The 26,990-nt window shown below is 36.6% G+C and overlaps 3 protein-coding genes across 3 annotated transcripts; all 3 read left to right on the top strand.

Annotated features, from left to right (window-relative positions):
* The first annotated feature begins 2,137 nt into the window (after positions 1-2,137).
* LOC141514658 (histone H2A type 1-D) lies at positions 2,138-8,057 on the top strand. Its single transcript, XM_074225637.1, has 2 exons — positions 2,138-6,352; positions 6,880-8,057. Exon 1 carries the CDS (start codon positions 2,231-2,233, stop codon positions 2,621-2,623), a length of 393 nt encoding a protein of 130 aa, XP_074081738.1. The 5' UTR covers positions 2,138-2,230; the 3' UTR covers positions 2,624-6,352; positions 6,880-8,057.
* Positions 8,058-13,284: 5,227 nt separating this feature from the next.
* Positions 13,285-13,800, top strand: LOC141511542 (histone H3). The gene has a single exon (XM_074220686.1). The coding sequence runs from the start codon at positions 13,332-13,334 to the stop codon at positions 13,740-13,742; it is 411 nt and encodes a 136-aa protein (XP_074076787.1). The 5' UTR covers positions 13,285-13,331; the 3' UTR covers positions 13,743-13,800.
* A 3,980-nt stretch (positions 13,801-17,780) lies between these two features.
* On the top strand, positions 17,781-19,156 carry LOC141511541 (histone H3-like). The gene has a single exon (XM_074220685.1). It carries the CDS (start codon positions 17,822-17,824, stop codon positions 18,230-18,232), a length of 411 nt encoding a protein of 136 aa, XP_074076786.1. The 5' UTR covers positions 17,781-17,821; the 3' UTR covers positions 18,233-19,156.
* The last annotated feature ends 7,834 nt before the right edge of the window (positions 19,157-26,990 follow it).

Genomic DNA, 26,990 nt, shown 5'->3' with positions numbered 1-26,990 from the left:
ACTTGTCTAAGGTTACACAGCTGGGTAATAATTGTCTGAGGGTAGATTTGAACTCAAGTCCCCCTGACTCCAATGCTGATTCTGTTTTAATGATTGATCATCAACTAACAGGAAACCACTGTGTATCTCCTTCAATCTATTCTCATCCAGTTTGATATGGGAGGAGGGAGCGAAAGAAAGAAAAATAGAAAAGGAAGGAAAGAATTATGGGAGAAAGGGAATTAAGTCACTATTGATAATATCAAGACAGGCATAAACTATAATAAACTATAGTGTATCCTGAAGAAAGAAATCAGAATATTTATGGACCTTGATTTCATTTCATTTGAGGCTGTGGATGTAGGAAAGAGATGTTTATATTGGAAAAGACAGTTAAACTTAACTATCTTTGAGTACTAGAGAAAGGCTATCAAATGAAATCAGGAAGAACTAGGGAGCAACAAATGTAAGTTATAAATTAGCAAATTAAGGTTTAATATAATGAAAAATTTCCAAAAAAATTTAGAATGGATTCAAGTGAAATCTGCTGCCTTGGGAAGTAGCCCATTCACCCTATTGAAGGTTTCAAGCAAAGTTCAAATGACTACTTCTTGCAGTTGTGGTGGGAGTTCTTCTGGAGGCTATGAATTGTACTCTGTGGTCTTAAACTACAAATTTCTAATTCAATGGAAGGCATTTAACTACTCTGGACCTCAGCTTCTTCATTTGTAAAGACATTTGAGGTCCTATTTTGTCTCTGCTCCATGACATTTTTGGTCCTTATTTAGGTACCACATCCAATCAGGAGTTAATCAATTGGGCCAGGACTTCAGACCCATCTCAGTGACTCCAAAAAATAGGGCTTACATTTTTATACACAGGAACAAAGTTAGAGTTCTTTGCAAAAGCACTAATCTAAGTTCACATCTTTAGGTAGCTTTAAATATATTATTCTCTAGTAATCTAGAGAAGAATGTAGACAGGGGTTTCCTTGGGGTTCAATAGTTATAGCATTAGATTTATCAGTTCCCCATCTATTAACTGTTTCCTTACAATCATAATAACATAATGTTATTAGAGTTGGTACGAAATGTATGGTCATTTAATCCAACTCCTAATTTTATAAATGATTAAAGAAGAAATGGACTCATTCTATTTCACACATGGGACCATTTTTTATTTCACTCTCTTGAACTGTTTAGCTGCATTCACCTTGAACTATCTCCCTGGAATTAATATTAGATTTAAAGTAACATCAGATAGAGGTTCATGATTTTTATTTAACTAATGATTATTTATTTATTTATTTGATTTTTTTTTTTCAACATTTCTGTTTATTTAAGGCAAGGGGGTTAAGAGCAACTTGTCCAAGGTTACACAGCTAGGCATTTATTAAGTGTTGAAGGTCTATTTTGAATTCAGGTCCTCCTGGAATCAGGGCTGGTGCTCTAACTCCTGTGCCACTTAGCTGCCCCATTAATACCAATTATTTAATAACATTTAAATTTTTCAATAACAATCCACAGTCCAGATTTGAGACATACTAAATCAAAATGATGAGATCTGAGCATGATAAAATCAAATCCTTCTTCCATTATACAGTCTGGCAAATGTACTCAGTCTTCTCTGCTAAGAAAGTCTTTGGAATAATGGGGCTTTTAGAATAATAAACCAGTTATAGGAGGCAATATAGCTACAGCTATTTAGAGCAGAAGGAAGCAAAGGAAAAACTTCACTAAGGAACCTTGGATTCCATTTAGGCCAAACCAAACTGACCCCTCCAATGACAGAACAAACCTGTCCTCTCACTCAAAAACCCTGATCTTCCTATTATGTCGTATTGTTTTTCTTTAAAAACAAAAAAAATGTACTTGTAATAAAAATAATGAGAACCTGAATTGGGAAAGTTTTTCTTGGCCACAAATAAGGAGATGACACTGCTGCTGCCGTTACCATTAAATGTAAGCCTTGACCGACCTTCAGAATTAAGATGGCTTTTGCAAAAACCAGTTTTTCCCAACCCCCAAGTGGGAGGGACTATGTAAATCAATAGATCGTAGCTTTACTTTTCAATTGGTTCCTTCATCAAAATATGTTTGCAACCAATCAGAGCGTATGGTTTGCTCTACTTCCTGAGGGTATAATAAGTTGCTGCGCCATGGTCAGCAAAACGTATCTCTTGGGGCGAGAACAGACATTTGAGCTCTTTTCTTTTCTCTGAGCTGCACTCCCGAGAAATCACCTTTTGAACATGTCTGGCCGTGGAAAGCAGGGAGGTAAGGCTCGTGCCAAAGCAAAGACTCGGTCTTCTCGTGCCGGTCTTCAGTTTCCAGTTGGCCGTGTGCATCGTCTCCTTCGGAAGGGTAATTACTCCGAGCGCGTGGGAGCTGGAGCGCCAGTCTACTTGGCCGCTGTGTTGGAGTATCTTACGGCTGAAATCCTGGAATTGGCTGGCAATGCTGCTCGAGACAACAAGAAGACGCGTATCATTCCGCGTCATCTCCAGCTGGCCATCCGCAATGACGAGGAGCTCAATAAATTGCTGGGAAAAGTCACCATCGCCCAGGGTGGAGTGCTGCCCAACATCCAGGCTGTGCTGCTGCCTAAGAAGACCGAAAGTCACCACAAAGCCAAGGGCAAGTAAAGCTGCCAAATTTTTCTATAGGAATCCATAGATTCACAATTTTAAACCCAAAGGCTCTTTTCAGAGCCCCTCATGTAGACAAGAGGGAGCCTGTATGCACTTTACCTCCTTTAGCAGTGCACTTGGAAGGAATTTGGAGTGGTAAACCAACCCTTTAATTTGTGTGAAGCTAACATCCTGTCTCAATATTGTCCCACCCTAAAAGTGACCATTCCTTGTAAAACTTGGAAACATGAATGGTATCGAGAGACGGTGACTCCGTGACCTTTTGTAGGTTTTCTTGGGCAATAATTTTAGATCTATGTGGAACTAAGGCAAACTGGTCTGGTCCCTTTTGAGTCTTGCAGCTGGCATCTGTATTTGCATTGGTTTAATGACTTCAGGCTCGGCACAACCTACTGCGCCACCTAGCTTCCCGGGAAGGAATAGGTCATCCAGAGATCCAACAGCTCAGTTTGCTGGAAGCCCCTTAGTCCTAACTCACGCGGAAGCAAACAAGTAAATATATTAGGCGTCTTTGTAGTTACACTTGGCACCTCATTTTACAAAGAAAATAAGCCTTGTTAGTGACAGCATAAAACCAAAGCTCACCTCTTGTGTGCTTGCAGAATATCAGACCCTAATCGTATAACTGAACCAAGTTGGCAGGGTGTTCCTCAGAGTTCCCTGTTGCTAGTAGCCTTACTGGGGAGCCGGAATTTGACTTTAGGAGGAGGAAAACAGAATAGTGGATTTTGCCTCTACATTTCTCCCCAATAGTTCTTAGATCTACAGTCAGTTACTGTTTTGTCTTTCAGCATCTAGTTCTTGTCATTTCCCCAACCTCTAAGTGAAATCTGAGGTCAGTACCTCCTAGCAACTGCCTCTGCTAAGTCATTTTGATTTAAAAAGAAAAAAAGTGCAATGACGTGCAATAAAAAAATCACATCCTATCCAGATTATCATTGCTCTTCGTTCTTGGGCAAAAATTCAGCCAAATATAGGGCTGAACATTGGTAACTTTGGAAACAGTTGTTTCAGTTGAATTTATGGGACAGGGAGTTCAGACTTCAGGTTTAAGAAGATAATGAGAGGTCAGGATACATTAATACGGTCAGGATACATTAATACAACTCCCAGGTGAGGGAGCTCCCTTTATCAATGCTTGTCACCTTCTGAAATTTATATTCTTAGTAGGATAGAGCATTCAGAGGAAAAGTAACTTGCTTAGTCTCAACACAACTACTAGGTCTGAGGTATGTCTTGAATTTAAATCTGGACTCAAACTATTTTGTAGCCAACCATTTTGACTGTAGACATGTCTGTCTTGAATAATGTATCCTATTTAAAAATAGGAAAATAATTCTTCAGGTCATAAGTTCCAAATTTTGGTTCAGAAAATATTTCTGAACCCGAGAGGCCCTAAAACAAATATCTGAATCACATGCACTTGTTTGAGATTAAAGATTCAATGCATTGAGCTTTCCATTAAAAAAAAAAACTGGTCAGGTACCAACCATCTAGACCCTGTGAAGCATGGGGTGGAGGTATGTGAGTATGTGGGGGGGGGGGGTTCATGGAATGAATAAGTGTTATTTCAGCATATACCAAAGAAGCTTATGTTTTGAATCTTAGCTCTACCAGTAATGAATTATATTCCTCAAGTAAGTCACTTTCTTTTCAGTTCAACACCACCAGTTTATAGATAGGGAAACTAAGATCCCTTTCAGTCCTCCTAAATCATTCTGATTCTAACATGCCCTATTAACATAAATCTTGCTAAATAGAAGCAGAAAAGTACAGGCTAAAGATTTTTTGCTAGAAGGCAAATATTTCTTATATGTTCTATAATTACAACACCATATCTAAAATAGTATTCTTTACATTTAGTTGCTTAATAAATATTCACTATGGGTACATAAGCTACAACAGAGAGAGTGAAATTTGTTCTTCATGTGTACATTGAGAAGCCAACACCTTAGCTTTTGAGATGTCCAGACTTGGAAAATATCTTTGCCTTCCCAGATTGATTGGGACCAGTTCCAAATTAGTCTCTTAAAGTGTTGTTTCCTACTGGACACAACCTCTATCTCTCTTCCTATCTACAAATAGTTCTTACACTTCTTGACCTCTCATTATCTTCTTAAACATGAATTCTGAACTCCCTGTCCCACCAGTTCAACTGTAACAGCTGTTTCCAAAGTTAACATTGATCTCAGTTGCCATTTTTAATGACCTTTTCTCAGTCCTTTCATCCTTCTTGACCCTTCTCTGCAAACTTTGCCACCATTGACCACCCTGCTCTCCTTTGAAACTGTCTTCTCTCTAGGTTTGTGTTACAGTACTACCTCTGGCTGCTTCAAACTCTCATCTCCTTCTCAATCTCTTTTAGTGAGCCCAGGTCATACCTCATAACCCCACGTGTCACCCAAGACTTTCCTGGGCCTTTTTTTTTCATCTCCTATGCTATTTTACTGGGTGATCTTATCTGCTTCCAAGTAATCAATTTTGTCCATGTAGATAATTTTCAGATTTATTTTTCCATCCCTAACCTCTCTTCTTATATATAATTTATGATCTTAAATTGAACTAGATTTCCCATATACATCTTAAATTCACCAAAAGCAAATTCATTATCTTTCCCTTCAAATCCTCCTTTCTACCTAACTTCCCTGTTACTAAGGACCATCACCTAAAGTAAAAAAAAAATTATGCTTTTTTTTTATATGAAAGAAAATAGCACTTGATTACATTACCTGTCAAATTCTGTCAATTTCAACTCTCTGGCATACATTCTCCTCTTTCCATCTTTTATCCTCTCTAAATAAAAGAAGTGATTTCTCTATTTTCATTTCACTCCCTGTTTCTTTTACAAGGTTGCCTGATTTTCTTATATACATGTATAAGAACTTCAAAAGAAAATTTTTAGTTTTGAAAAATCCATGTTTGAATCATGTTTCTACTTTATTTGTGGAAGTAAAATAAATTATCAAAAGGGAAAATTTTCCATTTTATTTTTTAATATGTAAATTAGGTTTTGAGGATTTGTAAAAAAAAATAATGATTCTCTAGGTATTACTCACATATCCTTTTCTACCAACTTGAAGCCATGTGAAAGATTCTGCACATTTACCATCAGCACTATTATACAAGTCTATGAAAATCTAGGCAATGAAATTTTGTTATTAACCCTATACTTGAGGGCCTCCCCCTTTTTCCAGGCTATAAGTTTGAAGCATATTATAGGGGTAGGTCAGGAAACCTACCAATGTTTCTTTTTACTAACTAATGTTACTACTAACTACTAGTAGTTAGTAGTTTACTAAATACTAAACTGACAAACTAACAAAACATTTAATTGTATACCAAACCTGGGCTGATAGATAAAATCTATTAAAATCTTTATTGACGAATGAACCATAGAGGAGGAGAGGTAGATGAGCAAATAGCAGTAGAGAAGGGTCTCTAAGTGGCAAGGGAGGGCCTAGATCCCTTTTGCCTCTTCCTCAATAATTTAGATTCTCAGTGATTGTGCCAGAGAATCTATGTCATCAGGAGAAAAACAGGATTTGATGTGAACAAAAACTAAAAAGAGAAAAAAAAGCATTTTAATTACTTCAACATATTTTTCCTTTTTAATCCTATGTATTTTATTATATGAATTTAAAATCAGCATTCTGAGAATGTTTCCACGGGCTTCACCAGATCTTCAAAGAAATCCATGACAAGAAAAGCTCAAGAATTCCCTTGGTAAGATAAAATCTCAATCAATATGACATTTAAAAACCAAAATTTGGGGCTACTAGGTGGCACAGTGGATAAAGCACTGGCCCTGGAGTCAGGAGTGCCTGGGTTCAAATCTGGTCTCAAACACTTAATAATTACCTAGCTCTGTGGCCTTGGGCAAGCCATTTAACCCCATTTGCCTTGCAAAAACCTAAAAAAATAAAATAAAAAGCCAAAATCTGTCTCCATTTTTCTGGGCATAACTTCCCTTGAAAGGCCAACTGTGGGTCCATCCAGCGGGAATGAATGACACTTAGCATCTGGACAAAGTTGGTAGTAGCACTTCTGACAGTAGAATTGGAAAAACATTTCTTGAGGTGGTTTTAAGTGATAGTGTCTGATTGATTATAAGTATCTTTAAATCAAACTATAATTGTCATCAGTTTTTAGCTTTTGCTTCACCTATTTGGGATAAGCTTCATCCAACCTGATATCAAAATACACCAATAACTCTCATTTATAGACCTTTATTTTCTTCCCCAAAATTTTAGACTTTGCAGGATTGCACAATAATTGAAGCCTGCCTAATCTGCCCCATTGGAAGAATTTCAAAATCAAAAGATATGTGACCAAAGTACTGACACAGATGCCAGATTTACTCCATCTACATAAACAGTATACAAGATTCTGAAGCAGGTCTACAGCCATGGATGGGCATTGTGAACTCATCTGTCAAAGACATAATAGCCAACCTGGTGCTCCATCATCACTTCCCAGGAGATCCAGACATGTGCACCTACTTTTGCCAGGGGAACTGAGTCTGTCACTAAGTACACCAGCTCCAAGTAGACAGCAAAGTGAAGGTGAAGGATTTTAATTTCCAAATAGGCTACATTTTGTTCTAAAGGCAAAAAAGGGGGGTTGGGGGATGAAGACTATCAATTTGGTATTTGAATGAATTGAGGGTGGGGGAACATTACATGGAAGAGGACCCTAAAATAATAGAAAAGAACGGATTGGAGAGGTAGCATGGAGGAAAAACTGGAAGGAAAGATAGGGAAACAAGAATGATGAGCGATGGGGAGGAGCAAAAGATGACTGAGTCTGTCAAATTAATTGATTAGAAGGTGCCTTGGAACCAACAAAACTATCCTGGTGCAACTCCTTCCCACCCACAACCTAGAGATTTACCTAAAAGAAGTAAGAGCTGCCCCTGGGATCCTGAGATCCTGGTATCTGACTGATCTCAGTTTCTCCAGTGGATAATTCTTCTTTCCATTCCTCTAGGAATAGGCCCAGGGCAAAACTGCCCCTGGAACATTATTGTTCTCAGGTTCCCTGATACAATTTGTAGGTTGGGGATTTGGGGTGATAAAAAATTTCAACTACTAGGAGTCAGTTCCTCTAGGAGGGTTTTTTAGAGCAATGGGTATTGACTTAGAAAACCACACATTAATGTCTCTTTGTATTCTATTTTCTTTATTTTGTTAAACATTATATTTTAATAATTATATTTTCATCTTGTTTTATTTCACTGAAAAGTTTTATGGTATTCAAATAAGAAGTTTGACATCTCTGCCTTAGATTACAAAAATCTCTAAACTTAATTTACCAGTTATATTTCCCCATACAGGTGAGGAGGGGGCTTCACTGAGAGAGGGTAATTTCCACCATATCCTTGTTACATATCCATGTGTATCAACAAAATAAATCTCTTTTGTTAAAGGTTCATTGACTTGAAGAGTCTTTATTTAATTCTGTCTTGGGAAAAAGACACTAGTCATTTCTGTCATAGTGCATGTTTTGAAAATACAACTTTGTTCCACTATTGATATATTAGGGAATTTTGAGCATAATTAAATTTTGCATTTTCACTATTTTTTATATGAAGGAAAACTACACATCATTAGCTATAACAGTTAAGAAAGGAAATTCATCCTTGTTAAAAAAAAGATAACTGCATAAATCAAATGGAACTACTATATCCAAGCTGTTGTCAAGATCCATTGATTTCATATCAGCAACATTTTTCAATCTGCTCTGCTACTATTCTAATTCAGATCCTCAGCACCTCATCCCTGGTCTGCCTACTTCAAGTCTCTCTCCACTCCAATTCATCCTCCAGTCACTAAAAGGATTTTCCTAAAACATAGGTCTGAATATGTAACCCCACCAATCCCATTTTATCTGCACTCAAGGAACTTCTTATTGTCTCCAGGAGCAAAGTCAAAATGTTGTTTGACATTTAAAAACCTTCATAACATAACCCCATCCTTTATTTCTAGTCCTCTTATACCTTACTCCCTATTTCATTCTTTGATCCAGACACACTGGCTTCCTGGCAGTTTCAGAAACAAGATACTCCATCTCTTAGATGCTGGGCATTCTTTATCATTGTCTGCTCTGGTTGGAATGTTCTCCCTACTGATGCTAGGGGAAAACAGTCAACTATATGTTTGAGCAAACATGAAAAGAATTCATTTAATAAAACCCACTCTGACCCAGGAGAAATTTTAGAGACAAAAATGTTTGAGTATTACTGTGGTTAGCAGAAGCCAAGGGAAAGAGTAAAGGCTGTTGTAAATCATTGATCCTCCACTCCAGTATCACAAACTTCTCCTACCAACCTAACTTTTTTTTAGGCCAGGAAATGTCTCACCCTGAACTCTCCAAAATCTGAGTTGAGATATTATCTTAAAATTTGAGAGAAATACTTTTGCTATTGTAACAGGGAAAACAATGGAAAAGACCCAGTAATGATGATGGTCTTGAATGACAGATTTTAATCATCTTGATTGCCTCTAATCCACCACTGTGGCTCTACATATGGTGTCAGGCACTATGTAATGTAATTGAACATGGAAATTTGTCAGTCAACACTGTTTTATGTTAGGTTCGTGACCTTTTTTCTACTATGGTATAGTGGAGGTCCCTCCACTCCATTATAATAAGACTCATGATTAATACACACACACACATAAAAATAATTGGTCAAGTCCCTTCATATGTAAAATGTATGTTATGCTGTTGTTTATAGGTCATAGTCTTGTTTGTTGTTAATATATTTTTTTCCTAAACTAAGATTTTTTTTCCCCCTCTTCCTCTATGGAGTGTTCCTTATTTCTTCAGTTAATTTAATTTATTTTAAGGTAACTTTATTATCAATTACTCTTTTCCTCTCATCTTGCAGTGCCTCCTCCCTCTTGTTATTCCTCTCCCTTAGTTTGGAGTATAGTCAAAATCTTTCCTCTTCTCTTTTATTTGTAAGTAGTCTTTTATTTGTAAGTAGTATTTTCTTTAATTACTCATAGAATTAAAGCTTCTAAAATACTTCTCTCTTTAAAATAGTTTAAATGTTATTGCTTTATAGCTCTTATATCTTGTTCTCAATCATAGGGCTACCACTTCTTGAAGGTGATAGTAAAGCTATGGTCTCATGGTAATTAATTGTCCTGTACCCTTGATTATGTAGTTCATTGTTAATCTTTGACCATGGTCATTCCCCCCTTCAACCTCCACCCCATTTCTCACTACTGGCCCTGAAGTCAGGAAAACCTGAGTTCAAATTTGGCCTCAGACACTTAATAATCACCTTGCTGTATGGCCTTGGGCAAGTCACTTAACCCCATTTTCTTGTAAAAAAAATACCTAAATAGGAAATGCTTTTTTGTTTTATGGTTCATCTCCCTCTGATCCTCAAGAAACTTTTAAAAAATATTTATAGAGTGGTGGCTAGGTGTCGAAGTGGATAGAGCACTGGCCCTGGAGTCAGGAGGACCTGAGTTCAAATCCAACCTCAGACACTTAATAATTGCTTAGCTATGTGGCCTTGGGCAAGTCCCTTAACCCCATTGCCTTGTAAAAACCTAAAAAAACAAAATTGTAGAGTTCAGGTAAAGATAGAAAGAACAAGTCATAAGTGAAGACTGAAACTTTCTAAACTTTCAGATGAGTTATAGGCATCCTAATTTGATATTCTTCCTGTATCTCTATGTTTATAAGGTTAATTCCTCAAGGTGTGAAAGACTATTATTACTTGAATAATTTGCTGGAAAACCAATCTTATTAGGTTTTGTCAGGTCCAACTAAATTACATTGTCTTATTAGCACTTTTTATCAGCATCATCTAAGGAACTTCCACAAATAACTTAGAACCTGAAAAATTAATCTATTAGAATCAAATATCTCTCTAAAAATCACCATAGACCTGAACTCAGGAGAATTTGAATTCAAATTCAGCCTCAGACACTTAATAATTACCTATCTGTGTGACCTTGAGCAAGTCACTTAACCCTATTGCCTTGCAAAAACAAAATCACCATAGAAACAAGACTCATTCTAGATACAATTAAGAACTGACACTGCAGTTAAAAGAATCAGAGCATTGATTCAGGAATTCATTTCTCTATGAATGAACTCAACTGGACTCTATGGATGGTGGGAAAAGATAGACAAAGAATGTTGAAAGAACCAGATAATTTCATGAAGCAGGTAACTACTGAGAAATCTGCAGTTTAAATGAACTTTAATTGAATGTTTCACATGTGTGTTTGCTGAGGACTTGAACTGAATTGAGGATGTAGGGATGGGTCTGAAAGAGATTAAACATGAAAAGAATCTGGAACACTTAGATTTAGTTGAATATTGTATTAATAGTTACTGTTTATCATGATATTGTTGGACCCAATGCTTCCTATTACTTGTATCTGCCTTGTGGCAATTCATATCACAAAATTTATATTAAGGCATCCAAAAAGGAGGTTCTGCAAAATATACAAAAATATGATGGAGTTGAAAATACTATGTTATCTACAACCAAAAATGGAAACTGTGATAAAATAATTTTTAGTTTAATTTTGTTTTTTGATATTTACAAAGATGAAAAGGTAATATAACTAGGTTTGCTTCCAGGATTTCTGGTTAGTTTATAAATTCCAACTATACTCACCTAGTATTTATTGATTAGTTTACAGTTTCCTCTTCTTCTCCTTCTGCCTTCTATAATATTCCAATATGCCCATTCTACCTATGTAAGTTAAACCTATATAATGTTGCTGAAACTGCACAGTAATTTTTGTATATGGTGACTTCTGAATATATAATAAGCCAGTTTGACCATATCTCTAAATGTTCATGATTATGATTGGCAACAGTACCTATCAAAGGATCCCCTGGACCACACACCCTTCAAAGCCTTTTCTTTCCCTATATTTCCAGACTGAGCCTACCCTGAACCAGGGTCCAACCCAGGTTTTTATGTCCTACCTCTAATACAGAGGGCAAAAGGTGAACTACCTTCTCTTATACTGGATCCAGAATTAGGGAGAGAGTACAGCCCATGGAGATCAGGATCAACTTCCCCTGCATCAAATGAGGTAGGATTTAATTCAGGTCTTCCTGACTCCATGGCTGGTGCTCTCTATCCACTGTGGAACCTAGCTTCCCTTATAAGTTGTTTTAGAAATCAAAAGCATATCAGTCTATTAATATTGACTTAAATGGAAAGTCTAATTTGAACATGAATCAAGTGATCTTTCGCAGAACCAGTAATTTAAATTTTTAATAATTAAATTTATCTTTCCAGTGTTTGAATTACAGCCTATTATACTTGAATGCAGGAATTACTTCTCTCTGTATTCCAACCATTTAGCTCAACAATGCCTTACAAATAATAGACACTCAATGTTTGTTTCAAAGAGCACTGAATTTAATATCTGAGTACTTATTACCAAAACTGAAGTTTTAAACTTTATCACTTGTATGACATGGGTCTCTAGGATCAAATATAAACTTTCCTTTGAAGTTTAATCTTTCAGAAATTGGCTTTAACAATCACGTTTGTTACATTATTCCACTTAACATGCACTCTGTCCTTCACCAAAGGATCTTGTTCCTCACACAGGACACTCCATTTCCTGCCTTCTGCTCCCTTACATTACCTTTCATCCAAGACTAGAACATTTCATCCAAAACTAGAACATTTTCCCTTCTCTCTTCTATATCAGTCTCCTTTAAAGGTTTCCCTCAGATACTCCCATTCTTCAGGGACCTTTCCTTTTTCTACAGTACCTGGTAATATCCTTCCCCCCATCACCTCTATCATCTTGTATATATGGGTAAAATAAATATAAATATATATATAGAGACACACATTAAGATAATAAATAGATGCAATATTTGGCTATATGCGATATTTGTGTGTATAAATTATTTAAGAGCATATCTTCATCTTTGTATCCCCAACACAATACTTTAATCATCTCTTACTGACTGATTATTGGAGTAATCTGAATAAAATCTTGATAAAGCATTGAACTTCCTTACTTCCAACTGAAAGGCAGCAAGGTGAAGGGCGGGGAAGGGGGTTGTGGATTCTAAAACACCGGGGTTCATCTTGCTTTTGATCTATACTGGCTACGTTGACTATCAGAATTTTTCACAAGAGGCGTCCATTAACAGATCAAATATACAAGTTGCCACAATTCACGGAGGAGTAGCTGGGCTTAGAGGATTTGGTATGAAAACACGTAAAAGAGGTGGTAGGGAATGAAATTAAATCCCATTAGGAAAGTGAAAGGAAAAGATGTAAACAGTTAACCAATCAGAATCCTGATTGTGCTTTTATCAAATAAGAGAAATTTCTGTTGCGAACTACTCCCAAACTAAAATTTACCTTGAAAAACAAATTGAAATTGAACAAAAACGGGAAGGTATTATTGGAAGGGAACAAATTATGCGAAAACTGGGGTACAAAATACACATTTGTAAAAATAAAGGAAAAGTTTTTCAAAGAAAATATAAGCTACTGAGAGGCTTTTCAATGAGTTAGAACTGGTGAGTTCATCGGCAGAGAAGAGAGGATTGAACTATGAGCCAATCGGGTTGAAGGGCAGGTCTTCAATTCTGACTTTAATCCAATCAGTACAGTTCTCCCGCTATAAAATGTGTCAGTAGCCATACTCCCTTCATTAGTCTCTTTTAAGTATTATTCGTGGTCTTCTACATGGCTCGTACTAAGCAAACCGCTCGCAAATCTACAGGGGGCAAAGCGCCTCGTAAGCAGCTGGCCACTAAAGCTGCTCGTAAAAGTGCTCCGGCCACAGGTGGCGTGAAGAAACCTCATCGCTACCGCCCGGGCACTGTGGCTCTCAGAGAGATCCGCCGTTACCAGAAGTCTACTGAGTTGCTCATCCGCAAACTTCCTTTTCAGAGGTTAGTTCGAGAAATCGCTCAGGATTTCAAGACTGACCTGCGCTTCCAGAGTTCGGCCGTCATGGCCTTGCAGGAGGCGAGCGAGGCCTATCTTGTGGGACTGTTCGAGGATACCAACTTGTGTGCTATCCACGCCAAACGGGTTACTATAATGCCCAAAGACATTCAGCTAGCTCGCCGCATCCGAGGGGAGAGGGCTTAGACTGTAGTGGTAACTTCTCAGAAAACAAAAGGCTCTTTTCAGAGCCACATGCATATTCGTGAAAGAGCTCTGCAACACGCAGTGCTAAATGACAAACATGTTTGCTAAATTGACTAACAGGTTGGCAATTAGAGAATCTCTAACAATCTAGATCTCGTGAGAGTTAAACCTTCGGGCACGGAATACAGCACGCGCGGTAAGATCAGCTAGCTGCGGGCTAGAAAATGATAGTGCCCATTGCCTTGGGTGAAGAATTTGACTTTATGAAGAATCTGCCTCAACACCTAGTATTATTTTGTGGTTCTGTCCAGACTCCGACTAAAAAATAAACTGAGGCACTGGGTTAAGTGACTTGGTGGGTGAAGTAAAAGCTAGTAACTAAAGAATGAGATCTGATTTGAACTGGAGATGAGTTTCTGACTTCGGGCTTTGCGCTCGAACACTGCCCATCTAGCTGCCCAATCAGAATGCTTTCGGACTCATTCCCAGAAACTACGTAACAGAACCACCGAATCACAAAACTCAAATGCAAAGGCCAAAATGCAAGATACGGACTCGCCCTCTAGCGGTCAAATGAAAGAAGGCATCAAAATCAACAGATAATTTTATTTTTTAAATATTGGATGCAAATAAAAGATTTCTGGTCATGTCTTATTGGTCAATGAATCGGACTTTATTATCAACCAATTAGAATGCTCGATGTGAATCCTGTTTTCAGTGGCTATTTTTAATTTTTCCTTTTTCAAACTTTCTGTTCCAAATTTTCTCCCTTCTGCCACTCCCCCAGTCATTGAGAAGGCAAGAAATATGGTCTCTTGTAGTTTCTGGTTTTCTTTATTGGAAGAGGAAAGCAGAAGAAACTTACTGGGAAAGTTAAGTCTCAATCTCCTTTACCTGGATTGCAGGAAAGTTAAGTCTCAATTTCCTTTACCTGGATTGCAGTTTCCCATGGACTCTGCAAGGGAAATTAGAATTGGTGCGTCGGGGAATTGGAAAGCAGATCTTGAATGTTTAACCACTGAATCTCATAATTACCTGGTGATGCACTGGGTGAAAGCAAAAGTAGCTCTCATCATTCATCTAGACCTGCAGCAGCCCATAGGCAAGGAATAATCTTTCTCCTTCATTTTCGAAGAAAAGCACAACATCTGGAAGGTGATACTATGACAAACACGTTAATTGTATTTGAGTGAGGATGCTGTGCTAAGTCACTACCCTCACTTTGTCCTCTAGGGCCATCTGGGTCCAGTGGCCAGATATGAATCAGGGCGACTGGGGATGACCCTGGATATGAGGCAGAGTTAAGTGACTTGCCCAAGGTCACACGGTAAATGCAAATGTCTGAGCTCAAGTTCGAATTCTCCTGAATCCAAGGCCAGTCCTCTGTCCACTGTACCACATAGCTGTCCCCTATACAAAGGATAGGAATTGAACAAGACCCTGAACAAAGTAACTCGCCCAGGTTACTGTCCTGCTCCACATGCTTTATGTGCTTTGACCTTAGAAGACTCAAAATCACCATGAGATCCCTGTACCCTGGAAATCCTGTACAACAAATTCTATGGTCCAAAGGGTCTTTTCAGAACCCTCTAACATAACTTGCATTCTTGTTTCATCAATGTTGTTTGATTACTAGAAATATTTTAGCTTTGGGATTGAAAGGATTTAGAACCAGAGGACCTGGTTTCAAATCCTTTCTAATCACTGTTTGACCTTAAGACACATATATCTTTGTATATCTGCTCCTCATCTGTAAAAATGAAAGCTTTCAGCTAAATTTCTCTTATCCTTTCTATGATCTATGATCTTGAGAATTTAACAACAAAGCAGAATTCAATTTGCCCTGATGAAAGAGGGAAGCAGGTAAACCAAGATGTTCATCCCTGTGAGTTTTCAGTCGTGAGTGCCTCCTTGAGGTAAAAGTAAATTAACTAGACCACATAATTTTATTCCAAAGAGTTCTTTCTTGATTACCATATAAATATCACTCACTAATACCTCACTAATATTCCTACTTCTAATTCATACAGATGACATGCCTTCCTGTAGAGAATTTGTCTACTTTCAAAATACCTACGAAATCTAGTTTTGCCCAAATAAGCTAGCTTTTAGTTTATGTATCAATAGCTCTGTGTACATATATAGAGATAAATGAAGATAATGTAGTCATTATATACATATTACATGTAAACATATAAATGTATAAATGCCCTAGGTAAATTTTATGTTTTATGCAATAGCCACAAAGGCATCTTACAATTCTACATATTATCTCCTTTCTTCTTGAGGAAACTCATAGTTTGGAAATTCTCCCCTCCATGGATGAGGTTTAGGCAATTGTAATTTAATCCTAAACATATGACTGAGGAACTGGAGTATTATGTCAAGTAGAGAAAGTCAAATGGAGAGACATCAAAGAGGTGAAGAGAATAGAAAAGTTTAGCCTGGAGATAAATGGGAAGGGATGGGATCAGGGTGAGTATCAAGTTTTTAAAGGGCTTAGATGTGAAAAAGGGAATATAGTATTTTTGTAGCATGGGATCATAGTTTTATAGCTGAAAGGTATCCCAGAGGGCGGTTGATGGTCATATAAATAAATTCTCTCCAATTTTTAATCATTAATTCAAAAAGTATTATTAATCTTCCTGTGTTACAGGTACTGTGCTAAGTGAATTGGAAATGCAATGAAAGGCGAAAAGATGATTATTGTCCCAAGGAAACTCACACTGTAATGAAATGTTCATCATCTATAGGAAAATGAAGCCCCCTCAGAGACTGAGAGATCTGCACTTTTGTTCTTCCATGTCCCAAAGGAATAGAGTGTGAAGGATTTCAGTTCAGGGGATTGGACCAGCCTCTTAAAATTTGACTTTTGGCAGTGCATGCATTGGACCTTATCTTTGAAATGAGAGGACTAGGCTAAACGAACTCTAAGCTCTCTTCCAGTGCTAAACCTAAGAACCTATATTCTTCAATTACAAAGAGTCAACTTTAGATTTGATAGAAGGTAAAACTTAGAAATAATAAGTGTCTAACAATGAACTGGGCTGTTTCTGGAGATAATGGGCCATCTTGACTTATCCAACAGAAGTCTAAATGACAGCTTTTCTGGTAAGCTTAAAGGGAATTATTGTCCTTGAAGTCTTTTTTCAATCAAGAGACTATGATTTTCTAACAAAAGATCATATTTATGTGCCATATCTGTCCATCATTACAATACAATCTAGTGAAGAAAATAGAACAAGCATCATTCCTGCTTTACAAATGTGGATATAGATTCAAATTTAAGTGTTTGCCTACAGTGTTAAAAACTAATTCTTTCCATGATACTATGTTGCTTTTTCCAGTTCTAATAATCCTAACTCTTTTACTCTTTAAAAATTCTGCTTCTTTATCCTCTCCTGGCTCTTTTGCCTTTCAAATTCCAGCTAAAATCTCACCACTTATAGGAGTTTTTCATCAGAAAAGTTTTTAATTCTAGTGCCTTCCAAATGTTTATTATCTATAATTTATCCACTATGTACATTGTTTGCACCTAGTTGTTTGCATATTGTCTCAATAGATTTTGATCTTTAGAAGTCTTTTGCCTTTCTCTATGTCCCCAAATATTTAGCATAGTGCCTTTTTTTTAAATTAAAGAAGTCCAAAAGTGGAAACAGGCACACAACTAATTCTTATTCTAACTTCTGTGCTTAAAGGTTCTAGGTTGTTTTTGTATTTTTTTTTTAATATTAGGTCATTGAAATTTTTATTTAGAAATTGGAAGACATAAAGGGAAAATATTTTCCCTTTTTAGATAAAATGATACATTACAATTAAAAAGGAACAGTTAAAGGAAAATAAACAGAAGAAACAAAATGGAACAGTTACAGGTGGTCAGGAAAGATTTTACTTAAACTAAAAACTTTAAAAACCAAAGAAAACCAAGGGATGTAAAACGAACCAATCTTCTCACAACGCGGGATTTCGAAAGTTCTCTAATCCAATCAGATAGCAGCTCAGTAGATCTGGGTCTATAAATATGGAGCATCAAAACACTCTCTAGACTCTGTTCCTTTCTTTTTCCTGTTTTGCTCGTGATGGCTCGTACTAAGCAAACTGCTCGGAAATCTACAGGGGGCAAAGCTCCCCGCAAGCAGCTGGCTACCAAAGCAGCCCGCAAAAGTGCTCCTGCTACCGGCGGCGTGAAGAAGCCTCACCGCTACCGGCCCGGCACCGTGGCGCTGCGGGAGATCCGGCGCTACCAAAAGTCCACGGAGCTTCTTGTTCGAAAGTTACCTTTCCAGCGGCTGGTGCGGGAGATCGCTCAGGACTTCAAGACCGACCTGCGCTTCCAGAGCTCGGCCGTGATGGCCTTGCAGGAGGCGAGTGAAGCCTACCTCGTGGGGCTCTTTGAGGACACTAATCTGTGCGCCATCCACGCCAAGAGAGTGACCATCATGCCCAAGGACATCCAGCTGGCTCGCCGCATCCGCGGGGAGAGAGCTTAAGCCTGCATAGGCAAGTTAACTTTAACAAAGGCTCTTCTTAGAGCCACCTACAATCCCATTAAGAGGAGCTGTTGGCATTCCTATGCTTAGGACAAGGCTTGTTCCTGTCACGTTTAAAAACAGGCAATTTAATAATTGAAAAACGTAAACATGGGTTCTTAATTTTATTAAGGCACAATGAGTTGAGTTTCATATGTGTCCTATGTCTGTCTGACCCTGGATTGTGTATCTTTTATTTGTGATCATTTGCAGACTAATGCAGCTAGTCTTCAGCTAGTGGACAAGGCTAGTTAAAATATGTTATGTGCAGCTGAACTAATGTGGTAGGCCTGGGATCAAGTAATCCAGATACTTAGTGGTACAAAGCTATATATAATTGTCTTAATTACCTCATCTAAGAGGAAAAATTGGAAAGCACTTAACCCTGGCACATGACAGATCCCAAGTAAACATTTTGTTGTTTTTGCAAGTCAATGGGATTAAGTGATTTATCCAAGGCCACACAGTCAGGTCATTATCTGACTCCAGGGCTAGTGCTCTTTTCACTGCACCACCTAGCTGCCCACATATTAACGTTATTATATAAATAATTCCAAAAGGAAAACCCAACCCTACTTAGCAATTCAATATATAGGTGCTATGGGTAAGGCATTGTATTAGTTATAGAGGATAAAAACTGAAAAATCATAGTCCCTTCAAGAAGTTTACAATTTTATTTCTGGTTAAGAGACACAAAATTATAATTTGGTACAGAATAAGTTCAACAGAGAATTTCAGAAACAGAGGGAGAAATCCCTTCTAAATATGGCAACAAAAGGTTTTATGGAAGAAATAGTTGGAGTTAGTCTCCCAACTCCAGTGAGTTGGAGACAAGTAAAGCATAGATTAGTCTAACTCTGGCATATAAATAGGAGGGAGGAAACCTGGAATGAAGGGAAATAGTTTTATTATTTTTATTGTTGAATATTTTAAATATTGTTATTAAGCACCTACATGCATAATATGAGCAGATAAAAAGACAAAAATGAAATAGTTCGGTTCTCAAGTTTTGAATGCCAAGATAATGAGTTTTTATTAACTCTTATTTGTTTTGTATATAGATATATCCATGTGCACATAGGCATGTTTATATGTGTATATGTTTGTGTATATGTAGAGAGGTTGTGTGGCATAGTGAATGAATATTGAGAGAGACAGCCTTGAAGACTAGAAGGCCTAGGCAAGATCAAATTATGATACCCCCTGAATTCATCATTTAATCACTTAGCACTGATACCTCTAGGCTAGTCACTTAATCACTTAGCACTCCAGGCACTCTGTAGATGCCTTGCAGCTCACCTGTAGTAGAGCTTCCTGAGCTTGTATGGGTCTCATTAGCCACAGAAGGACACATTCTTGACTCCAATATAGTGATGTCCCTTTGGTCCACTTCAAGAATGAAAGATTACCTCTCCAGGCAATTCTCAAAGACTATATGTTGAAGAAAAGTTGCAGTCCTATAGTGGTGGAAGTGTGCTCTTTTGCAAGTTCTCTAAAACAAGTCTAGATCCTATATGTATGTACAGGTTGCACCATATAAACCTCTTGAGGACAGAGACTGCTGTATTTTTTTTTCATTTTTAATTTGTATATACTTAGAGCTCATAGTAGTTATTAAATAAATGTTTGTTGATTGATTAGTACATGAATGGAATCATAAAATGTTAGAGCCCAAGTACTCTAGATCTCACATTGTCTTAAAGATGAGGAAATCATAGGTTACAGGTTTCTGAGAAGAGGAATGATGTGATCAGATTGATGTCTTAGGAACAATACAAAGGCCTCATTTTTACCTAATCATTGAATGTGCATTTCCTCAGATAAACTGAGACTTGAGAAAGTCCTTAGCTTAACAAGGACAAGGTCTCCCACTGTATATGAGGACATCTCTGGTTGTCCTGAACTTGCCACTGTGAGGGCTGGTGACTTTGCACAGTCCTCCATCACTTAAATTGAATTCACTTGCAAATCATGACATCTCCTTTTTGATTTCATGTTCTTCTTAGAGAACAAAGGACAAACAACAATAGACAACAATCTGCCCCATTATAAAAGATATCTTACTCAGAGATTTACCTCAGTTTCCCTCTTTTTAAATTTCAAATGACACAATGTCTTTTCTGTGATTTATTGCTATAATTACATATTTTTGCTGTTCTTGTTATTAAGATGGTGACCTATTTTCCTAATGTTGGATCAGTTCTGCATTTCTGACATAAATACAGTCTTGTCATAGTATATAATTTTTGTGATATGTTGCTGTAATCTCTTTAATAATATATTTAAAGTTTTTATATAAATATTTATTAGAGATATTGATCTATAGTTTTCCTTCTCATTTTTGTCTGTCCATTGTTCTGATATAAAGATCATTTCTGTACAAAAGAAGGAATTTGTGGGACATTTTCTTTACCTGTTTTTGAATAGTGTTTATAATATAGGATTTATTTATTCTTGTTTAAGAGTTCACTTGTAGGGGTGGCTAAGTTGCACAGTGGATAGAACACTGGCCCTGGAGTCAGGAGTACCGGAGTTCAAATCCAATCTCAGACACCTAATAATAACCTAGCTGTGTGGCCTTGGGCAAGCCATTTAACTCCATTTGGCTTGCAAAAATCTTAAAAAAAAAAATAAAAAAGAGTTCACTTGTAAATCAATGTGGTCCTGAGATCTTTTCTTTGGGGAATTCCTTTATGCCTTGTTTAGTTTCCTTTTCTAAGATTGGGCTAGTTAAGTCTTTTTTTCTTATTTTTGTAAATATTTATCATTTATCAAAATTTAATTGATATGGAATTAGGTTCTTACATTATATATAACTAATTTATAATAAGTTCTATTTCTTTTTTATTAATAGTAAATTAACATTTTTTAAATTTCTGATAATTTGGTTTTCCTCTTTTCTTTAAAAAATAGCTAATAACTTCCTTATTTTGTTTTTAAAACTGTTAATTTAATTTTTTAATTAAATGATTTTTTACTTTTAATTTTAAAATTTCTTTGATTTTTCATGATTTTCATTTTGGTGTTTAGGGATTTTTAATTTGTTGTTTTTCCAGAGTGGATGGTTTTTAAAATTGTATGACCAAATTGATATATTCTTTCATTTATTGATGAAAGTATAAAGAAGTATAAAAAAATATAACTTTTCTCTAAAGACTGCTTTTACTACATCCTTAAAAAAGTTCTTGTCTCATTTGAATAAGTTATTATAATTTTTTATCCATTCATTATCTAAAATTATTTAATCCCCAATAAATTTTAATTTTATTTCTAAAATCAAAATTAATTGACCATTTATCAGTGACCCTTTGAATAAAATTTTTATTATATTGTGGCCAAAAAAAAATGTGTTTAATATCTATTCATTCCTGCATTCATTTGTGAGATTTTTAGACCCTAATACATGGTTAGTGTTTTTGAAGTTTCCATCATGCACAGTTGAGAAATAGATAAAATGTATATACATTTCTATTCTCATTCTGTAATTTCCAGAGGCATATCATATCTAATTTTTCAAAAGTTCTTTTCAGGATCTTAACTTCTTTTTTGTTATAGTTTGCTTAGATTTAATTATATCTGAGAGCAGTAATTGAGGTCCCTGTTATTTTAGTTTTACTGTCTATTTCTTCCTGTAACTCATTTAATTTTTCTTTTAGTGATTTATATTGAAGTACAATATCAATGTTTGTGAAATTCCTATATAGAAAGGGGTCCCTGACATCCTTCTGGACACTGAGAAACTCCTTAGAAATATAAATTTGGCTACAAGCCTTTGGGTCTGAAAATAACCAGACAGGACCCAAATATTTGACCCTGGGGGTCACAGATATTCCATAAATTTGCAACATCAATATTTGTGTAATCCTTGTATGGAAGGAGTCCTTCACATCCTCCTGGGACCCAAGAAACTCCTCAGAAATATAATTTTGGCTGGGTGCCTTTGGATCTGAAAGTAGTCTGACAGGACCTTGTGCTTGATCCTGGGGTCACAGATATACCATGAATTTGTCTAAGATTCACAAAGCACCCTTGTTAGCCTAATTATTTTGCTGTTATCTGTTAAATTCCAGGACTGCCTCCCCCCTTCCCCAGATGTGGTTGGAACCACAAGATAGTAAATTCTACTCCCTCAAATCTGTGGGAAGTCCATGAATACGTGACTCCCTCCATATCAGAAAATATGTTCAAACATTACACAAAGACTCTGACCCTTTCCCACCCCTATCTATATGGAACCCTATGTTTACATATGTTTATGACAAGACAAAATATCTAACTGCTGTTTTTGCTGCTTGCTCTCAGTACCCCTGCCCCAAACACTATAAAAACCCTAACCCTTGAACACCCAGGTACTGTCTGATTTGGGTACTATTCATCGCCAGGCAGTCCCCAAGAAATAAAGATCTCCAAACTGATCCAGTTCTGGTCCCTGTCTTGCTCTTTGGGTTCAGCAATATTCTGGGTCATTTGGTATATACATATTTAGTATTCATATTAATTTATTTCAGTAAAATGTAGATTCTTTCTTCATCTCTTTTGATTAAATCTATTTTTGCTTTTGTTTTTTCTGAGATCATGATTGATTTCATTACTTTATTTTAATCCTCTATGAATCTTTGCTTCAAATGTGTTTCTTATAAGTGGCATAACATTGGATTCTGTTTTCTATCCCATCTACTATCTTCTGTTTTATGGATAATCATTCAATTTCAGTTATGATTGTTAATTTCACATTTCCCTCCATCAATTCTCTCATACTTTCTTCTTCTTCTTTTTTTAATTGCCTTGTCTTTATAAACAGGATAAGATGAATTTCAGCACCAGTGCTCTAAGTTTGGTGAAAATTTCTTTTGTTCCCCTCTTCTGCTTCTATGGCTCAGAAACCATTTTCAACCTTTGTTCTGTCTTTTCTTTTTAGCAACTCTTTAAAATTCAACTCCTTAATTATGGTTTATTATGCTTAAAATTAATCCCTGCTCTCTTTCATTGCTTCCCTTTTCCCAGTTTCTCTTTCCCTCTTATTTCTAAGTTGATTGATACCCAATTATGCATATACCCATTTATGTGCACCTTTCTGTGCATATTCTTCTCTCATTTGACCATTTCAGATGAGAGAAAAATTCAAGTATTAAGTATTGATTACTCCCTCAGCTCCTTCTCCTATTCTAAAGGTATCTACTTCTGTCTCCTAATTGAGATTATTTCCCCAAGACTACCTTTCCCTCCTCACCACTCCCACCTGATATATTTCTTTCCCCCTCCCTTTCCAGTTTTTTTTTTTTTTTGCAAGGCAATGGGGTTAAAATGACTTGCCTGAGGTCACACAGCTAGGCAATATTAAATGTCTGAAGCTGGATTTGAACTCAGGTCCTCCTGACTCCAGGGCTAGTCCTCTATCCACTTCACCACTTAGCTGCCCCTCCTTTTCATTTTTTTATAAGATAATTTAAACATAACAGAACCAAGATTCTGCTGTAATAAACTGTTGGTTACTAGGTTCAGAGGGGATATATAGGTATCATCTCCCCAATTTGAATGTAAACAGTCTATCTTTAGTCTGTTATGATTGCTTGTTCATGTCCACTTTTTTTTGTTTTGGTTTTTTCAAGGCAATGGGGTTAAGTGACTTGCCCAAGGCCCACATAGCTAGGTAATTATTAAGTGTCTGAGGCCGGATTTGAACTCAGGTACTCCTGACTCCAGGGCCGCTGCTTTATCCACTGAGCTACCTAGCCATCCCCATGTCCACTTTTAATATTTCTCTATATCCTGTGTTTTTATTTCAAAGTTTTCATGCAGCTCTGGTCTTTCTTTTCATCAGTAATGCTTGAAAATTCATTTAAGACTCATTTCTTCCCCCTTTTTTCCATCATGGTATTATACTCAGTTTTTCTGGTTATTATCCTTTGTTGTAAACCTCTATCTTTTGCCTCAAAATAGCATATTGCAAGTTCTTTATTCATTTATGGTTATTTGCTAAATCATGTATGATCCTGACTATGTTTCTTCTCTAATTGAATTCTTTCTAGCTTGCAGTATTTTTCCTTTGAGCTGAAAGTTCTGGATTGGGACTATATTATTCCTGGGAATTTTCATTTTGGGGTGTCTTCCAAGACATGATTGATGGATTCTATTTCTTGAAATAGAATGTTTAAGATCATGGCTATCAGGTGGTCCAATGATTCTTCAATTCTCTCTCTTCAATCTGGTTTTCCAGGTGAGTTGTTTTCGCCTTGAGATATTTTATATTTTTTCAGTCTTTTGAAACCATTTTAAAATTTCTTATTGTCTCAAGGAGTCAACTTCTGTTTGGTCATTTCTAAATTTTAGGGAATTATTTTGTTAGATAAATCTTTGTACATTTTCCAAACTGTTAATTCTCAAATCTTTCTATCATAGCTTTCCTTCCCCATATTTCCTCAACTTTCATCTTATTTTTAAAATCATGTTAAGTTTTTTTGAAACTCTTGTTTCTTCTAAGAGCTCTAGTTGAACTTGAGTTCCATGTGTGTATGTATGTATATGTGTGTGTGTGTTTCCTTTACATTTAGATGTTTGAGATTATTCTGTTTTTCTAGATTTGTATCTTGAGCTTCTCTCGTTACCAGTGGTTTTCTTTTTTGTTTGTTTACTCTTTCAGTCTACTTCTTGATTTTGGATTTTATGCTAGGGTTGGGTTCCATGGACTTCTGAGGAGTAGGGGAGGGAATGTCTGAACTGAGATTTTTTTCCTTTTTGGTCCTTTTCTGCACTTGAAGTACTTGAGCACTGGATTATTCAGGATCTCAGAGCCAACTCAGGTTTAGGACCAGCAAACTTTCATTGCTTACCTAGTGGTATGTCCCCCGGGCATTGCCCCCCTGGGATTGGGTCTATACAACATTCCTTTAGGTTTAATTGCTTAGAAGTTCCAATAGATTACACCTGTGATCAACCACTTTCATCAAGCTAGAAAGCTCTTCTGTTTTAGGTTGACAACATCACAAGATCCCCTTTGGTCCAGGATTGCTGCCCTGGTGATGTCTTTGTAGTCTTCCGATTCAGTTTCAGTATCAATTCAGAGCTGCCTAGCCACTTTTTATTTTGGCACTTGTTCCCCACTCAGTACATATATGGTATTGGGTCTATGACTGTCCCTCACCCTGGAACATTTCACTCTGGATTTAGGACCTGGAATTTCCCAGTCACCTCTGATGCTAGTGCCTTCCCCTTCAGGTTGCTTTCTATCCACTCTGATTATGTCTTTTATGTCCTTAGTCTCCTCTATTAGAATGTAAGCCTATTAATATAGGAATTGCACATAGTAGCATTTTAGAAATACATGTCAACTGACTGGCATATTAAATGATAGTTCATCTTATGTGCTACAGGAACTCATGAAGAAATTTTTATTAAGGACAATTTGGTTTCTTACCTAAAAAGGAAGAGGTAATTTTCAATTAACCCTAAATTCTCATTCCCTTTGAAAGGGATTTGCATGCTTTGAGAACTGTTATAAGATTGGGTCTGTGATAGTATCTTCTTAGGTGAAGTTTTAAGCTTATAAATCATAATGATGGAAAAATATTAACATTTTTCTAAGCTTAGTTCAGTTGTGTCCCCCAAATGATATTTTGTCTATCACTAGTTTATTTTTTTCCTTAATATGCAAACTCCAAAATAATATTGTATCTATCATGGGTTTTTTTTTCCATTCATAACAAACTCACCAAATAATATTTTGTTCTGACCCTTAATATGTAAACTATTCCAGTACCAGGGAGGCCATTCCAGTACCAGGGAGGCCATTCAAAATCATAAGAACCGCACCATAAGAAAGGCACTTTGGAGAACAATCTCTCCTCCAGCAGGAATACACCTTTCTTCAAGAGCGCCAGTCATCATTTTGTCCTTTCATTCTCTTTATTTTTTTTTCATTTGCATTAATTTTTTGTTTAATTTTAATTTTGGTGTTTTCTAATTGTTTTGTGGTTGGAAAAGGATTCTATAAAAAAGCTAAGTGGTAACTATGATATGGATAGGGATTGGTCCTTCGATTTCATTGTACAGGAAACTTCCAGAAGAAGTTTCTGCAGGCAGAACCTCTTTTGAAATTTATGGTCTTAAGAGGGTTAACTAGAGCTCTGACAGACAGTGTCTTTCCCAAAATCACACAGCCCAAATATATTAGAAATAATGCTTGAAACCTGGTCAGTTAGTCAAGTCAAAAAGCATTTGGCTAGTAGGGATTCAAAGAAAGGTCAAACCTGCTCTCATCCACAAAATGCTTACATTTATATAATATTTCTGTCATGACTTATATAAGATATATACAGAGTAGATAGAAATTAATAAGAGAAGGGAAGACATTAAGCAGCATTAAGGATTCCACAGAAGGGGAGATTGATTGAAGCTGAATCTTGAAGCCAGGGAAACTTAAAAGTAGAGGTTGCTTCCTGCCTCTAAAGTTGTATCATGCTATTCTACATCAGATTAACCTTGTAAAATGACATTTGTGTCATTTGTATAACTTTTTTATTGGTGATGAATGTTATTTCGAAGAGCTATCATAGTTTTGGGACATCAAAAAGATTGTTAATTATCATACTAAGAACTGTGCTAATGGGCTGCTTGGGACATTTCACACTGAATGCAGACCATTAAGAACTGTGTCACTTGGACTGCAACCCCTGCAAGGAATTGTGGGGATGGGGAGGGGAAGAAAAGGAAAGTCACTTGA

The sequence above is a fragment of the Macrotis lagotis genome, chromosome 2, assembly GCF_037893015.1.
Source record: "Macrotis lagotis isolate mMagLag1 chromosome 2, bilby.v1.9.chrom.fasta, whole genome shotgun sequence".
NCBI lineage: Eukaryota > Metazoa > Chordata > Mammalia > Peramelemorphia > Peramelidae > Macrotis > Macrotis lagotis.
The sequence above is the reverse complement of the archived record's forward strand: the minus strand, read 5'-3'. Positions and strand labels throughout refer to the sequence as shown.

Coding starts and splice junctions, on each gene's coding strand:
- LOC141514658 (XM_074225637.1), top strand. CDS start 2,231: ATGTCTGGCCGTGGAAAGCAGGGAGGTAAGGCTCGTGCCAAAGCAAAG.
- LOC141511542 (XM_074220686.1), top strand. CDS start 13,332: ATGGCTCGTACTAAGCAAACCGCTCGCAAATCTACAGGGGGCAAAGCG.
- LOC141511541 (XM_074220685.1), top strand. CDS start 17,822: ATGGCTCGTACTAAGCAAACTGCTCGGAAATCTACAGGGGGCAAAGCT.